Source organism: Mastacembelus armatus, chromosome 4 (assembly GCF_900324485.2).
Source record: "Mastacembelus armatus chromosome 4, fMasArm1.2, whole genome shotgun sequence".
Taxonomy (NCBI): Eukaryota; Metazoa; Chordata; class Actinopteri; order Synbranchiformes; family Mastacembelidae; genus Mastacembelus; species Mastacembelus armatus.
This window is the reverse complement of record NC_046636.1, coordinates 9049762-9068521: the sequence shown is the minus strand read 5'-3', so window position 1 is coordinate 9068521 and position 18760 is coordinate 9049762. Positions and strand designations below refer to the sequence as shown.

Below are 18760 nucleotides of genomic sequence, written 5' to 3'. Positions count from 1 at the left end.
GAGAGGGAAGCACCTCTGTCAAGAGTGGCTTCCACTGGCATAGCATTAAATTTCACTTTAGTTTTCAGAGGGGTATTCTTTGGAAAAATTGTCCTCTATGTGTCCTAGAACAGGTCCGTTCTCAAGTGGAAGGGATTGTGTGCGAGGCTCAGTTAGCGACCTACAACCTTACAGTATAATCACAAAGAAAAGAGGTGCCATCAAGTGGTGCTATAAAGTGCTACAGCAGTGATTACAACAGTAATACATATACTGGCTGTTATATGCATACGAACAAACATATTACCTCTGTATTTGTCAGCAAAGGACAAAGTGCATACATACTGTATATACTTTTTAATAATTTTTCCATCCCCAGTTGTAAGATTCTGTGCTGTGTGCACTTTGTCTCAACAAGAGAAAAATTATCCCACTGATTAACCTGTGGCTAAAGCCTGTATGTAGAGATGTCATAGGGCCGTGTTGGGTAAAGTCTTTTTTTTAACCACAAAGGTCATTGCCAATTTATACCTCTCCCATATTTTATTTCCTGCTGCTTTTAATTTAGTCTGCCTATTATAGAAGTGTGTCTATGTGGCAAGGGTTCGTGGAGTAATTTGGTAGCAAATGTCATGGAGTCAAATCTGCAAAACAAATTTCACATAAACTACTAAGGATAAAAGAAAAAAAAGAGACAACAATGAGAGAGGCCCATTACATTGATGTTTTCTCACTAGACCATAATAGCAATCAGGAAGTTACTAAACACAAAAGGACGGGATCAGGGTTGTCTGCTGTCAGCAGTGGAATAAACACATGTACCTTTTTAAACATACACGCAAGCATCACTCAGCATTCTTTTACAAGATGCAGCAATCCCAGTAAAGTGCTGTGATACTGAGCAATGTGAGTTTATAGCTATCAAGACGCACCAGGGGCAGGATGCCCTACTTATTTCTTCAGTACCTGCCCAACCACAGTGTGACATTTATTTGAATCAACAGTATATCTACTTTGGCTTGTGCAATAATTAATGACTAATGCAAACCACTAAACATAATTACACAGCACAAATAACGTCTTGTAATAGTCTTCTGCTCGTGCCCAGAGTCAGGACTAAACATGGAAAAGCAGCGTTTCAGTTTTATGCAGTTTAAAATCTGGAACAGTCTTCCTGATGTTAGACAATCCTCAACTCTGGCAATGTTTAAGTCCAAGCTAAAACCTTCTTCTTAGCTCGACATATGACAATTCTCCTTTATTTTTATTTCAAGTTCTTCTTCTACTATTTGCTGTTTCTTATTTTGATTTTTGCATATGCACTTTTAATTTAATTACTCCGTGTATGAATTGTGCTATATAAATAAACTTGTCTTTCCTTGCCTAATACAGTTTCATCCATCCAATTATTGTTGTGAGCCTTACACCAATTACTTTATGGTACAAAATGATACAATATTATGTCTTTGAAACATGCTGTGTTATGTTATGAGTTTGTTTAATGATTAGTTCCACTTGTAATAGAATGCTAAATATATTTTCCACTTGAACCTGGACATAGAAAGAAGACAAAAAGGATGGCCACTGATTGTTGCTCCTTTCAATCCAGTGAAAATACTTCTCAGATGTGCAGATGGGGTGGCAGGATAAGTTAACATTTCAATCTTTTCTCTATGACTCCTTTCTGGTCCTCCAAAAAACTTTGTTTCTCCTTAGCCATAGTTAAGTTTGTTCTTCAAAGGAAGAGTTTGGAAAGTATGAATCGTGAAAAGGCAGTTTTCAAACCTGGCTTTCATTCGGTAAACAAAGACACTTCCAGCAACAAAATAAATGTTGTTTGCCTGTGACTCACAAATAGGCATGCAGTTCTACTTCTTTTTATATCCTACAAAATCCTGAGATAGACTCTTTTGGATACTTTCTAATACAGCAAACTACTAGAGAGGCTTGTTGTAATGCCTGGAATATGAAAAGACATGAATCGACTTTTAAGTGCCACAAAAACATACTTTCTGCCATGATGCTCTGTATTGATGTGGCTTTCATGCCTTTATGTTTTCTTAAAAGAAAAAGACTGTGACGTCAGTTTCTGGAGGTAATAGCTGTCTTTGAGTGCATGCCTGTCCGTAAGAAAGATTTTAGAAGCTGTTGCATAAGTTATGCGTGTTTGTGCTTGTTTTTAAAGTGCATTCATTTAAATATCAGTTCGTATGCAACAAAAACTGCAGTATACATAATATGTAGGTAGAGATGTTGATAATAATTTATTCCGATAGATATTGCATCATATGTATTAGATGCAATACACACACACACACATGCACGCACACGCACGCACGCACGCACGCACGCACACACACACACACACACACACACCCTCACACACACACACACACACACACACACACACACACACACACACGCACATATATATACACATTTTTAATCCACTGGAGAGAATAAAAAAAAAACACTTTTGTTCCCTGTTTGACACAGATCTTTGGAAATTCAGTAGTTTTTCAAAAATCCCAAAACAAGCCAGAACCCATTTACTGGACCATTGTCACATCCCTCAGAACACCAAGAACCACTTCACCCATGGAAAAGACTGCTGAGGCTTGTCTTCTCTCCCACCTCTCACACTTTCTCCTTTTTTATTTTTCTACTTTTCTGTTTATCTTTTCCCCCTGGTATAAACAATTTCTTTACACTTCAATAGTAACAAAGGAGATGCTTTCCCTCTGAGAGACAGACAGAGTGCACTAGACTGGCATATCAGTCAGTCGGCTATGAAAGGAGGATGAATAGTGACAGTACTCACTCAAGTCCCTTTGGCAGCATCCTACTCCCTGACACCTATAACATGCACACCAGTCATGAATTCAGAAATTTGTCTATTTGTGTGTGTGTGTGTGTTGCTTTGTGAAAATGTGTCGTGTGTGTATCCACACATGCACACTGGAGGATACAATGCCACACTATAAGTCTGCATATACAGAACTGTATATGTATGGAGTGTGCATGTGCACGTGTGAGTGACTAAGTGTTTTTGCTGGTGTGTGTATACAGGTATGCATGTAGCTGTGTATATACTGGCTCTCTGAAGCCTCCCAAAGCCTGTTGGCATGGAGGCTCAAAGAAAAGGCCATTTCTGTCTTGGCTTGATGTCTTAAATTCTATCAAAGAAGGCTTTCATGCTGTCAGGCCACCATCCTCACAGGGTTAGATCATGTTCATGGTATCTAAACTGCTAGCTTCCAAACAGGTTCAAGCTGACCGGTTAAAGTGGTGTGCCCATCAGGGATAACAAGTGAAAAAACTGAAGAAAACATGGCTTTGTGAAATACAGTTATTAGATTTCAGTATTTTATCCCTAAAGCTCAAAATAAATACCCAACTGTAGTTTTTTAAGCTGTCATTACCTGTCTTAAAAATATCCAAGTATCTTACACCACCTTCTCCATCTTTACAACTCTTTGGCTAGTCTTCTAGTAAACATCTTTAGTACAGAGATGAACTGTTTTTAAATCCAGATGAATGTCTTATCATGAGTGATACCTCTTAATAAGAATGTCTAAGACACTTTGTTATAATTGTTCAAATAAATTAAACCGGTACTGTTATTGCTTAAAGAAAGATGGTACGACCAAACCAACAAATACATAATTTGACTTGTCCTAACCTGCCCCTTTGGTCACCACCAGTTTGGGTTTGCTCCGGGCTCCATCGCCCTTGGTGGTGTATGCTGCCACCGTGATGGAGTAAGTGGTGTCTGGCTTGAGTCCTCCAATGACCATTTCCTATGGGAGATGGGAAAGAGGCAGAAACAGGAAAATGTCAAAATGTGCCTTGAATTTTTGATGGTTTGACCCCACTTCATGCAGTTCATACTGCCTTATACGGAATGTTAATAGGAGTGAAGCATGTTCTGGCCCTCTATTAATTTTAAACTTAATGTTCCCCCGGTATAATGGGATAGCATTTTGTTGACATATATTCTTAAATGTACCTATGCGGAGGAGGAAAATGAGCTACGTAAATGGAAAACCCCCCTCCATCCCCTTAACCCCTTCCCTTTATACCTTTAGCCAGACTTCAATCAACAACTTAACTTTGTGATAAATGCATGCTGAATACATCCTGGCCAATTGCTAGCAGTTTTTACCTCAGTCATTAAGTTTCCTTGAGTTCTCTTCAAAGAGAGGCTTCCGATCAATTCTAATGAATCTTTCAAAGGTGCAGGTTTGAACGAATGCAGAATGAGGTTTTTAACAGGCTGGTTGGCAGAGGTATGGGAGAGGTCAATAAAGGTAAATGAGCTTTAAGTACTGTCTTGCACTTGTGATGGTATTCACGTACTGCAGATGGACTAAGCATTGAAATCTGCGTTGAAAATAAGGGTACAAATTATTCAAATTAAAATTGTTCTATAGTTGTGGTGAATGAGAGATGTGATGAAGATTCTAGGGTTGATTTCAAGGATAATACATGGATGTCAACAAATGTCTCTGTATTTTAAATAAAAGAGACAGAAAAAAGCACAAGAACTTAGGGTAGCACATTAATATTGATGGGCCACATAAAAAAATAAATGATATGTTTTAAAAAAAAAAAGCAATCACACACACAAGAAAGAAAAAAAAAAATAATGCACCACTAGAGCACAAGACTAAACACACAACACACAACATATCACAAGTAGCATTAGCATTCCAGGCACAGTGGGCAGTGGATATTGCATCAGCCCACCAGTTTGTCTTTTTTTTTTTCTTAGTGGAGTGGAGAGTTATAGTAGCTGACCAAACAGCCGCGGTGTAGCCTCTGAGCCACTTTGTTAGCCACACTTATTCAATGATAAATGTAAATTGTGAATTTGACTGGGTTGATGCAACACTCACTGTTTATACCCTTTTAGCCAAATAAAAAAAGCACTCAGGTGAAACTTCATACTCACATATTCAGCCGTATCGTCCGTTTCCCACTAACCCCACCCCCCGCCAAAGAGGAGAGTGCAGGATAGAGAGAGCAATTTTTTTTTTTTAAAAAGAAGAGAAAAGAAAGGGAAGAAATAGGATTATGAGAGATGGGGCATTAGAGGTTTGGAAGAGGGCTGGTATCAGAAATAGGTCACAGGTTTTGTGAGGTCAGGAAAAAGAGAAGCTGTTTCAAGCTTATGTTATCAGGAGCAACTGAAACAAGGCTGATAATTGTATAGATGTGCCTGGTGTTTAACCATCCAGATAAAGATAATAACAAGGATAAATTAGCTCAGTGTTAAATCCCTCATAGCTACAGTTAGTGGCTATGAGGAGTAGCTTTTAAAGGTTTATTGAGCATTTCATTTTTAAATATACTTACAAAAATATCCAACTAAAAAGATATTCGCCTTTGTCTGCTTTAAATCTTATATATTTAAACTCAATCTATGCTTGGATCTGTGGGCCAGTAAAATGTTGATGACGGTGGCATTTACCCTTAAAGGACCTTTCTTTGTGTGCAATTTGATGCAGTTTTGTGTATTCATTCCAAAAATATGTAGCATTGCATACAACTATTCTTTTTTTGTTTTGTTTACCATATTGCCTCAAGGCTATAATTTCCATTTGGATGATTGCTACTGTGCAGTCTCAGTTTGGCAGAATTCGTCCAACATTGTGTTGACAGAAGTTTTTGTAAAAAGGAACATGGAAAAAAGGCTCCATTACAATTCTAGCTGTCAGAGCAGGCTGATTTTTGGTGAAATGTTTTCATGCCAATTTTACTTTTCCCTCCAAGGCAGAGAATAGTATAATCAGCATTTTCTTTGGAGTCTTTGCATTTGATACGAGCACACAATCAAACATTTCTTGGCAGATGTTGCAATAAAGCAGGGGTCTAGACTTTCCTAATAAAAACCATGAAGACAGAAGAGGGAGGACAAGATGAGTGAAGCTTTGATTACAGTTCTTGTTGTAGGCTGTGGGAAAAGAATATTATAGCAATGTGAAAGCGGTAAGAGCACCCATATTGCTTCCTATACAGCCACAGTCACAACAGGTGAGGGTGAAGTAAACAATTTGCAGTTGGTGTGAGAAAAAAAAAAAAGCTGGATAAAGTTTCTTTTGAAATGTCCACTGAGGATTTAATCATTACTTCAGTGTACCACTTAATTGGTTAGTCTCTTTGTAACAGAATTTTAAAATAGGTTCAAAGGCAGACCTAGAAATCTTTGCAATTTACTGTGAGGAAAAAAAAAAAAAAAACCTCTGCTTGATTTTTTTGACAGCTGTGTACAGGAAGCTGTGAGATGGTCATACCTGAGCATCAGCCAGCATGACGTCCTTGATAAGGGGGAGGCCCCTTGACTCGCCATTTTCCACACGTACATAGTGAACTTGATAGCCACGGATTTGACCGTGTTGCTTGCCTGGCGTCAGGGAGCGCCACATCACCTTTAGTGCTGTGGAGTTGAGAACCTCCACCTCCACCCGCCTTGGAGGAGCCCCAGGAACTACAGGTAAAGAAATAGAAACTCCGATCAGTATCATTTTATTATTTGTAACTCCCAATTTGCTATTTTCAGATATCAGTGGGAATGTGGAAAAGTATGTGTTTCTCTTTCAAAAAGTACAACAAACATACAGTACTTCTCAGTTAGTTCAGTGTGTCCACAACCTTCACATTATTTATAAGAGCAATGCAGGATGAGGGTCGCGCATAGAACTGTCATGACACCAATAACCCCTGGCACGCTACCCACACACAACATCCATGAAATATATAGACAGCAGGAAAGAATGACAGATAGAGGCATTAAAAGAAAACACACCCTCCAGTGTCACTCTTCCCGCAGTATAACATCTCCCAACAGAGACAAACAGAACACCAGCACTTTCCCTGCTGCTGCTCCACCTTTTCAATGTGTGTTTGCTGTGTCTGTCTGCCATCAGTGGGAAGCCTTGTCTCTCAGTCATAATGACAGGTCTTTATGGAAGGCCTTGCTTCGGTGTGCCATGGACTGGACTTTTCTGAGATGGATATGCCATTAATAAAAGTCCTCCACTCAAACTGCTTCCATTTGCTCCTCCACAAACACTTCAAGTCCCCCTCTCCCTCCTTAAATCACAACCCCATTTCGCCCATCTTCTCCAGGATCATGCACCAATCTTGTTTATTGCCAATATCCATTTTACCTTTTAGCCCTGGCTCTTATTTCTTTACCTGGCACTTCTCTGTCACATGTTATTATTGTAATGACAACTGAGAATTTGTTACTGCTGTTGTCAGTGTGCTGTGGCTTTCACTTATAAAACATATAGAAAGAATTCTCCTGTTGTGCTGGTACATCAGTGTGAGAAAATGCTGCGGTAATGAATTGAATGAATGGTGTATGAAATGAATTATGGAGAAGAGAAACCAATGTTAGCCATCCCCCAATAGTTCATGTGACATGTTCTTACATTTTCAGTTTATATATTTTATTATTAAACTACATTTCTTGTGTCCTATATAATTTACTTATATAACATCTAGTTTTCTTTTTTGCATACAGCTTTTTTCTCATTTTCCATGGTATGTCACTTGTGTAACGTATTGGCTCAAACTCATATAATTCATATTACATCTCTGTGTTTCAGTAGAGTAGATCAGACCTGAAAACATTGCTCAAAGAGCACCACAACACTGTACTTAGTACTGTAGGGATTGACAGGATGTTATTATTTTATTAATTATGTTTTGGTAACCACATATACCAGTTACTGGATTTGTTCTGCATCCTTAGTGGACACAGCTGATTTCTTCATTTCTAGTCTACTTTTGCTACCATAAATGCATGGACAGATATGGCCTTGCAGTGTACAGAACTCATAAATGCTTATGGCTCTCAGCTGAGCAATGGAATACTCTTAAAGGCCTGCACATAGAGGCAGGATATGGGATGTGGTAGTTATTATGAATTATATTTGATTAGTTATGTTTTAATAGCAACATGCTTGATTTCCCAAGTGCATTATCCAATTTAAACGTTTTTCTTTCATATGGTATATATAGCTGTATATGGTCCTGTTATTAAGGGACAAAGATGATGCTATGCTTCTGAAACAATGTAACAGGACAATTTTTCTAATGAAGGCGGGTATGATCGCTACACTGCTCACACACACACATACACACAAATAACCACCCACTCACCATCGAAGTAACAAACAATAAATTCTACACATTAGAGATTCATGTACCATCTTCGTCAGTCCGGCAGATCAGGGGCTCGCTCTCAGGGCCTGAACCAATCACAGTGAAGGCAGACACGGTTACGCTGTACTGGGTCCACTTCTCCAAACGCTGCACCAGCACCTGCTCTTCGGTGGCAGGTACCATCGGCTCCTCCGTGGGTTCCCCATCATCACTGCCACCTTCTGACGGGCTCACCATGTGGTAGCGCACTCTATACCCCACCAGGACACCGTTCTGACTCTTCAAAGGTGGGGGGCGCCAACTTACCAGCAGGGTGGTGGAGCTGGTGCTGCTGCACTTAATGTCTTGAGGGGGGGCTGAGGGCTCTGGTGAGGTGGAAAGGACAGGAAGGAAGGGGGTCGAGGACGAGGAAGTTGGGGAAGGGAAAAGGGATGGGTGAACAACAAAAAAATAAAAAGATGGGAGAGATAAAGAAAATGATAAAAGAAAAATTCTAAACTCAAATAAAAACAAGAATAAATCAAACAAAAAATTGCAAAATAAAGACGAAGGCAAGGTATGTTTAAAATAAAAACAAAATCATCAAGCAAATGTCAACAAAAGAGCCATAAATGGACAGTAGCATAAACTTATGTAATAATGAATCAAGATGGATAGACCTCACAAGACACCTGGAGGCAAGTGCCAGATGCACAGATGTATTTAATTCTAGTTTAAGCTTTTTTTTTGGCAGTAGGGGATATCAAAAGTATCAGCCCATATAGGACTACTAATGCTAATCTAGCATGGTTGTCTTTTTTATGAAACATTTGTGCAGTGTATCATAAAAGTAATTCTTACTATTGTAACAACAGATGATGATGACCAACCCTACTTAAAAGTAATGTCTTTTAATGTATTACAGTAGAGGCAATGAGGGGTATGACACTATCTTGCAAAGGTCATCCTTGTTAAATCTTCTGTTCTATATTCTGAACTCTAAAATATTTTGTTATCTATGATCACTAGTTTCATTATGCAGTGGCAGTTGGATAGGGACCAAAATACCAATTGAGGATGTTTTTCAGGCACTTAGATGATGTTTTAATCCATTGCATTAAACATGCAACAAGGTAAACATGATAATCATGTGCAATAAATTCTTCCCCTATAGGGGCTCTGCAATTATTGCTATCACTATGCTAACTTGTCTGTCTATAAAATGCTGTCATGTTCATAAAGTCATCATAAGATGAATAATAAAATATGTTTAATATGTTTAATGTGCATTGATGAAGATATTGGCCATTGTCCTGTCTTGGGCAGCACATATCATCCATCTTATCCTGAATGAATACTATTAAGCAATCTAATGAAAATCATTTACATATGTACAAAACTTTAAGTCAAATTAGCGTTTACTAAAATAAGCTATTTTCTAGCAGGGAGGTGGTGGAGCCTGTCCTTTTTAATTAGTAACAGTATAAAAGCTTTCCAACATGGTGGTTGTTATTTGTGTCTGAAGTGTTCTTCCAAAACATATTAAAACCTACACATCTGTGAACCTTCTAAATCAAACTCAGTCCCTCTCATTTCTAATCTGTGCCAGGAGCTTACACAGCTTGTGCCCATCCAAAGACTGTGCTGTGCAAGGAGTGATAAAACGTTTCACTTCACATCCAGAGTTTGGTATTATACGAATAAGAGAACATGTATGAAAATATTTCCATGCAAGACGGGTTTTCTCTATTGCTTTACAACAGTTTTGTGTGAGAATATATTTCATCCATCTTGGTGTGACAAACCCACTTCATTATTACATTTTTGTCTGTTGTGTAAGATAAAAATAGCACAATAATCAAAAACAAAATGAAATACTACCAGAAAAAAATGCAATCCGCACACAGTAACTTAGGAAAAAGGACTTTAAAAAAAGCCCATGGAAACAAGCAGCATGTTCTCATACCAAAATAAAGACTGAAGAAAAAAATGAACTGAAAGGAGGGTACTGGGAAATGAATTTCTCTGTAACCCAGATGACTTGAAAGAAAGAACCACAACAACAGTTAACGTTCAAAATGACAACTCATGAGAAACATGAAAAAAATAGATACTGAGAATAAACTGAAAATAAGAAAATTTAACTTCTAACAGAAAACAAACAAAAAGAAATCACAGCATTGTCTGCATCATACGTACCTGACTCCCACAAATACTACATTTCAAAGACTTTCTTACCACCAGCACCTGATTACAGAGCGTGCTTACTCTATAGTCAGTGAGCTGCAACGCTTTCCCTCCCAGAAGGAAGGAATAAAATTCTGAGATCTAGTCATTTTTTAAAAATTGGTAAATAACAGTTTTCATTTTGATCCACTAAAAGTTCTGGACCCATTTTGGGGTTACTGGGAGGGAGAGAGTTAACTCGGTGCTGTAGCCAGGTCTGTTTAATACTCATTATCTTTGGGCTAGAGGGTCCACAAGACTGTGAGAGGTGAACTCATACAGGGAAAACCCAGTTCCAAGATATTCTATTCTGCTGCACTTGGCCATGGCCACATCCTTGTTAACAGTTTGCTCCTGTGAATCCCATTTCATAGCCCTGTGCCTATGTATCTTCATAAAGCTTACTGCTACATTTTGAGAATGGCCAGACACAAGAATAGAATAAGCAAGAGGAGAAGCTTGTATCACTGAATTCATAAAAGTTTAATGATAGTGTTCTGACTGCAGTGTCATTTTGAGTAGAACAGCTTAAAAAATATATAAAATAAAAACAGGAGCTTTGGCTGTTACAGAGGCCTCCTTCCAGTGAAGACTGAATGTTCCAGCACACAACAAATAGGACAGGGCCTCAGCCACAGTTCCCAAACCCTTCTGTGTGTCCAATGGGCTTATTTACTTACGGTCTTACTGGATTTTGAGCCTTTCAGCTCCTTTCCTCCGCTCATATTGTATTTGCAAACTCTCCACGTCAAGAATGATCGCTCAGTTCTCAATCTTTGTGGTGTGGAGAAGGGCTGTGAATTTGACAGCGGCCTGGCTATCACAGCGCACAGGCATCTTCATGCCTGATAACAGTTTAAGTCTGGCTAGGTCACAGCTTTAATAAAGTGCATATCCCATGAAGGCCAGTGGTAGGATTAAGGATACTAGAACTATACAACCACAAAAGAAGTTCAACTAATGCCTCAGTTGAGTTTTTTTTTTTTTTGACACTTCCCTGAAAGAGTTTCCTAAATGGTATTTGACAAATAATTAGTCATGTCTGCATTCATATCCTTCTCTTTGACTTTTAAATCTTTTGTGATATGACTTGGAGTTCTGGGTTTTTAAAGTCTGCAATGTCAAGTACTGGTGGCATACCTAATCATTATGACTACCTCCAGATTGAAAGTGCTTTTAGTGCGACATTGCCAATGGTTATAAATTACACACATTATTGCTCACAGTTTAGCCACACAGGCCATTACTCAATGCCTGTTGTCAACTCTTAAAATTGCACAGATTGCCAATGCTTTTGCTATCAGGGTATTAGCACTTGTCTGTATCTGAGCTGTATTTTCATCAAAAGCCTCAAATGACAGGATGTTGGTATTTGTACATCATTATGAAATTAATCCCGCCGACGCCAAATGTCCATGCTGGGGTTCACAGAAATATCCCAATATATCTAAAAACCTCCCGCAATTACTGTAATTGGGGGTGGGGGCTGGGGGTGAGGGAGGTTGGCTAAACTGCTTGCTTGGTTACATACAGAGGATTCAGAATCTGCCACTTTAATTTGAGAGATAGCGCTTGACTGGCTGCTGGCAGGTTCTAGGTATAATCTAAATATGTAACAAAACCTGACAATCCAGAGGTCTGGCTCATAGCTCATTGCAAAGCATGAAATTAATTCTGATGCTATGAAATGGGATTCTTATCTACCACTCTGGGGGCCTGCAGTCCCCTAACATCTTCTCCCATGGGTCCATGTTAGGTCCTGTTACCATGTCTTGCAACTGGGTAACAGCTATAAGAGCACTGGAAACCCTCCCACCTCTCGGGTTGTGGACCCACCCCGGCCACGTCTGAACGATCTCACAAAAATGGTCTCTCAACCTATCTGACTATGGCAGCATACCACAAGAGGCCTTGCTTTTGAATGAGGGCTACTGTTGTCAGTAACATCTCGTGTATTTATTCGTGGCTGCTGAAATACTGACATGATTTTGTTTTAATTTGATGCCGCTTGGCATCAGTCAAAATGGAACTAATAAGAAGATCAATGGTGCTGAGATCAAGGAGAATTATTATCTTATATTATAGTGACTTTATACGAGTTCTTGACAGAGTGGTCCCCATGACAACAGCCCCCCGGTAATGCTGCTTGGACTGAGCACAAACTTCAACAATTTGCAAACATTTTTTACCACATATGGACAACAAAGCAAACAGGGAAATCATGTTGACTGTCTTTCTTTTCATTTAGTGGCATAGGGTTTCAGTCTACCAGACACGGCAGTGGACTCAAATCCAGGTTGGAATTGTTCCTTAGGGTTATGTAGAAAGCATGGCACTAAAAATGACAAGAGATGGAACAAATAAATAATGGTTTGTCATTATAGTGTAGTGTAGGGCATGAAACTATTTCTACATATGTGTGAGTCTACCACACTAATGGTGATTATATCAATCTCATGAGTTTGACCCTAGTGAGATTATTTATTTGTGTTATACTGAGCAACTTATTGAACTTAGCATTGTTTTACTGTGTGCTTGCATGTTAATGAATGGGTTACACAAACAAGTTTTCTGAGTGTATTCCTAGACTTAACAATTTCAACTGTCTCTGAGAAGGCAATTGATACAAACTATATATGTTAATGCTGCTATTCATGATCTGTATGTGCAGCCAAACTGCAGAGAGGTCCATTTAATATTTAACGATGTTATGTAAAATGTCCGCTTTCTTGATCCTTTTAATTCTCTATTAGTGTTACAAAATTTAAATAAATAAATAAATACATGAATAAAATAAAATATTCATTAAAAAAAAAACAGGAAAAGATGGTTAACTAGATAGGAATGTCTCTGACGGGTCATGGGAAAGGTTATGGTAGACTGAAACCCTAAACCACACATTCACTTACCTCAGAGAATCCAAAAGATCAAGTTATTTATTATTTTGTATTGTGGGAAGTCTTTTGTTTTGACTGACATTTAATCTGTGATTTTTTTTTTAATATATCACAGCAGTGAGAAACTAATGGATGTATCCCATACCTGCTTGAGTATGGACTGTTTAATAAAAGCCTAGCACCACTGAGACACTATGCTGAAACTGTAGAATGGATAGAAAAGGTAAGAGTGGCAGTTATCCTTAAAATGATGGCTAAAGTTTCTTTGATTATCCTCTCATGGAAAGTAGCATTTATGTGGAACACAATATTTATGTAGTTCATTACATTAACTTGTACTAATTTCCAGGAAATTAGTATCACATTCCTATGGTTGGCAGTCATATAAAATGCCTTTCTATCCTATCTATTCTATCCACTGTAATTGTATAGATGCTGTACTTGTAAGGAAAAGTTCCTTGTCTCAAGCAGATAATTGCACAAGGCCATTTGTTATAACTATTCTCCTAGATTCTGTATTTGCTCAATGGCCAAGGTATGTCAATGCTGCCTGTTGGTGCTGCCATGCCTGCTGCACTGTAGTTGCTTGTGGCTGTGATGTTGTTGGGTTCATGAAAGAACCCAACAGAAAGATGAAAATAGAGGCAAGCTACTGTTTGGAGTGATGTCATACCAATATTCTTTCGGATAAACCAGAAAAATAATAGAAATTAAAAAACAAAACTTTTTCTTTTTTTTTTCAAAAGACTCAACATAAAAGGAAGAGGACACAAAGTGAGCAGGGTGATGTCAAGCCATTCCAAGGAGAGCTTTTGTTCCATTGCAGAGGGGAACAATTGGCAAAGAGAGAAATAGAGTTGGAACAGTGTGATGTAAGAGGAAGAGAGGCGTGTATCCAATCCAATCAGCTTGTGGTTTACCAGTCAAGATCAAATGCAAAAACAGAGGTAAGGAAGTCACAAACACATAGACAGGTGAAGATGTGAACACTAGACACTAGAGAGACGCCAAGACAAAAGTGGGGTTGGATGAACATAAAGTATTTTCATGCCTGGACTGATCAAAGATCAACGGTGCAGTGATAGGTTCTCAACAGCACCTCCAGGAGTGAGTGTCTCATGCAACTGGCGCTCTCCTCAGTGACTGCACTGTCTGTGTAGCTCTGCTGCCCAGCAGTAACAAAAAGAACTGTGAAGTAGTTGTTCCAAAGCCCCCACAGCCCAGATGTGGGGGTACAGCCAACAAGTTGCACTGGTAGAAACAGAAAATGCGTTAAAAAGACGTCTACCCCCACCGCCATGGCTCTCTTATGTAAAATTGCTTTAACCTGATTTAAACCTTACAAATTTCTGACTAAGCCCACTAAGCTTATTACGAATAAAGGTAGCCACTCCACCATTAGGCGTATAAATGTGTTTTCTATATTTTATACGTATTCTATATTCTTTATGTTCAGGATCCACTTTGAGTGATCCCCATACAAAAAAGTGAATTTTATATTGTCATACCATATGTCCTAATGGATATTTGACTGGAATAGCTATGTGTGTTTTACTTCACTAAAACTTGCACTACTGTGCACTATGATATCGCTCCTGCTGGTTTGAATAATTCAGTTGTGTTTCTGACACCTGCAAAATAAAATTATAAGTACAAAGCTGTTGTACTGGAAGAAATTTAAGATGTGGGCATGTTAGGGAGACGTTTTTCTACTTGAAAAATTCCCCCCAAATTCTCACATTTATATACTGCTCATATGAGAGCCTTGGCGGTTTTAGAGTAGAACTGACATTTTTTGTGTCTCTGTCACATGGAAGAAAGTGCACTTGCTGTTGACAAAGGAAAAGAAAATATGAACAAAAGTGAGAAGGAAATATCAAAATTGAAAGTGCATGTAGACATGAGTTGTTTGACAGTGTTTGGGTACACTCATACATATTTGGCATGCAAACCAAGTCAGAAAAACTAAAATTAAATAGTTGTAAAACCCTCAAGCCATTTGTGGCTTCATTTCAAACTAGATTTTCCACAAAACAATCAGTAAATATCACTTTTCATGAGGTAGAAAATATACTTATATTGTAGTCATATTAAGGTTAACAAATCAATTGCCAAAATATTAAACCACATGTTTAGGCAAGAATTTAACAACACATCGATTAGGTCAGTTTGTTGAGTTAATCATTTCAATCAGCTCTGAACCCAGATTTTTTTTTTTCTTTCAGCTGCTCCTGATTAGGGGTCCCCACACTGGATCAACTGATCCACGTGATTTGTTTGGCACAATTTTACACTGGATGTCCTTCCTGATGCAATCCTCTCCTGTGGGGGCATTTCTGGAATTGCCAATCAACCTACCACACACGTTTTTGGACTGTGGGATGAAACCGGAATACCCAGAGAGAACCCACGCAAGCACGGGGAGAAGATGCAAACTCCACACAGAAAGACCCCTGCTGGGTTTCGAACCAGGAGCCTCTTTGCTGTGAGGCAATAGTGCTAACCACCAAGCCACCGTGTGACCCAGCTCTGAAACCTGATTATGTCTCACAAAAAACATAATCATTGTTCAAAGGTGATAATGCCGGTAACACTAAAAAAAAAAGTTAAGCTTGAGTCAAAGGGGAGAAAAAAAAAAAAAACACACAGCATCAGTGGAATTCACTTCGATAAAGGTTCAGAAAGGCATAAAATTATTGAACTGCTTTCTCTGGAAACCCCTTTGATAGTCAACGCACACCAAAAGAGAAAACTGAATAAAACACTACATACTGGCTTGCAAGGTCTTCTGCGATATGTCATTCGTAAATGCGCCGATGCCTTTGTTAGAGATGGCTGCCAGGGAGAAGTGGTATTCTGTATTTGGGCGGAGACCTTCTATAACATACGAAGATGTAGGTCCAAATGTTTTCTTCATCTGTTGACAGAGGAAAAAAAATGACTGAAAAGGCTTTTTTAAAATGGTTGTGCATAAATTTAATGTTGAGAGGTTAAGAGATGATGTGCACTGCTCACTGTAAAAGACACTGAAATTTGAAACAAAACACGGAAGTTTTCACCTGGGTGCCAAAACTGCCTTCCCTGTAGCGAAGTTCATAATTTATAATTCCCTCTTTTTCATAGGCAGGTTCCCAAGTCAGTTCAATGCTGGTGTCGGACACAGCACCAACCTGGAATTTGGAAGGCTGACCTGGAACTGATGTGCACATCAAAAGAAAAGATATGTTATTAGAAATTGGCACTACAATTACATTGTAAATAAAAAAAAAAAAAAAAATCTCATCTGTCATGTGTTTTTTGTACAGTAACTTCTTAAAAAAATAGCATATTTGCTATTTAGACACCAACTTGGTGAGCATATTGAAATTTGGTATAGATTAAATAGGTTAAGAATAGGTTACAATGAAGTGCAAACCTGTTGTGTCCCAGTGGCAAAGCTGTGTTGTGCTATTTGTTGTGCTGTGTTGTGCTGTGTTATTTTTAAGTTGAATGTGCTGACTTCCTCTGGCAATAAAGGAGTGATTTCACTAAACCTTATCTCTGATCCTGGTAAGTCTTCAGATCTTGTTTTTTTTTCTTAGTTTTGGTCTTTTCTTTACCCTTCCGTGATCAAACATACTTTGCCATTGTTAGCAGAGGCTACAGATTTGCAGGTGAACTGCAGGGGGGAAAACATGTCTTTTTGGCAGCAGGCACTGTTTAAAGTTTCAGAAAATGTGTTGGCATTGCACCACAACAGCTATAGATTGGCTGTGAAAAGATTTTTAGTGTAATTTTTAGTGAAGATTTTCCAAATTTCTGTATAACCTATTTTACGTACTTTATCTTACTTAACAACTTGGTTTCACATATATTTGAACATTAAAGTTCAACATCAGCAAGTTGACTAAGCTTTCATAGCCTTACCGCCTTGCAGTACTTTAACATGGATTGGCTCTGAGAAGGGTCCGTCTCCTACAGAGGTGAATGCTAGCACTTTGATTGTATATGTCTCTTGAGGAACCAGGCTCTGAATAGTAGTGATGATGCTGTCCTGGACATTGTGGATCTGCCATAGGCTCATGGGCTGGGAGTTGTCCATTGTGTAATAAACACGGTAGCCCTTAATCTGCCCATTGGGCTCCTCGGGCTCTTCCCAGCGCACCATCATTGTGTTTTGAGAAATGATCTGGGCCTGAATATTTCGTGGTGGACTCGCAGGGGCTTGTTCTCCAGTCCGGGTTTCTACTGGTTCACTGGGAGGACCCTGGCCAATTGTATTGACGGCCGAGACTCGGATCTCATACTCCGTGTTGGGGTAGAGGCCACCAATGCTGTAACGTGTAGTGGTGATGTCATCCACTGTCTCATACTTGCTGTCTGGAGACTTGGCCCTATACTGGATGATGTAATGTGTCACTGGGTCTGGGTTCCCTGAGTCCCAAGTGATAGTCACACTTGTGGCAGTGGTTTCAGTAACCACAGGTGTACCGGGAGGCTTGGGGAGAGCTATTAAGGCGATAAAGCAGAAAGGGAAACAGTCATTTATGACAGTGATTATAGAGGAGCTTTGCAGTAAAAACAATGACCCAAGAAATGTATGGCATTACACAATACAACTGGAGTTTTCTGTAAGTTTCAGACGTAACAGAAGTTTATTATCATATGTCAGCACTCTTCTTCAAAAGAACATTTATCTCTTACATTTGACGGTGATCTGTGCCACAGCTTCAATGATGCCAAGGCTGCTCATCGCTACACAGGTGTAGTTGGCTGATTCACGGACGCTGCTCAGTTCAAGAACGTTCCTGCCCACAGGCATCTCATCTTCTGGGGTCAAGTCCTCTGAGTTCAGCATCCACTTGACGTAAGGCATGGGTGACCCCACTGCCACACACGTTATGTTCACACTGCCACCGGGCATAATTTCCTGACTCGTTGGTGGAATGGAGAAGCGAGGAGGGACCCGCCGGACTGGGAGAAGGCATGAGGAAGGGGAGAGGATGACAAAAGAGGGCAAGGGAGTCAAAAAAAAAAAAAGAGAAAGAGAGAGGTAACAAGAGAGGCCGATGAAAATGGACCCTTCTCAAGGAAATACTCAACATAAAAGATTTAACATGGTAAATGTGAACTGAAACACAAAATAAAAGAAGTAGACTTTTCAAAACATAAAAATATACAAATAATGAGAAGGAACTAAACTAACAAAACTGCTTCAACAACAATATAGATTAACAATAAAGCAACGATTCATAGCAACAAGGTTCCATTGACCAATATTTGACCCATCACAGCACAATTAAAGACACAAAAATCTATTACGAGTTTCTCATCTTTGAAACTGAACTGCTGACATTTACACAACTACAGCATAACCTGATCACAAAGTATGAATATGTGGAATAAAGGCCATGTGATAATGCTATCACATGAGGCCATCATTGCAACCTGGAACTTCCTGTCCTCGAAGGCACTCATGCCAAACAGGAAATAGGCCATACAGGCTTCTCCCATAGCACAGGAAG

General features: G+C 39.1%; 1 protein-coding gene across 4 annotated transcripts in view; it reads right to left on the bottom strand.

Annotated features, from left to right (window-relative positions):
- Nucleotides 1–18760, bottom strand: part of ptprsa (protein tyrosine phosphatase receptor type Sa) — a 217369-nt gene that overhangs the window by 49772 nt on the left and 148837 nt on the right. For all 4 annotated transcript variants that reach the window (XM_026322985.2, XM_026322988.2, XM_026322984.2 and 1 more), the window contains 7 exons: nt 17940–18209; nt 17163–17744; nt 16316–16452; nt 16029–16173; nt 8199–8519; nt 6276–6469; nt 3662–3779 (listed from right to left, as the gene is read on the bottom strand). In XM_026322985.2, coding sequence (XP_026178770.1) covers nt 3662–3779; nt 6276–6469; nt 8199–8519; nt 16029–16173; nt 16316–16452; nt 17163–17744; nt 17940–18209 — 1767 coding nt within the window. The remainder of the gene's footprint in view (nt 1–3661; nt 3780–6275; nt 6470–8198; nt 8520–16028; nt 16174–16315; nt 16453–17162; nt 17745–17939; nt 18210–18760) is intronic.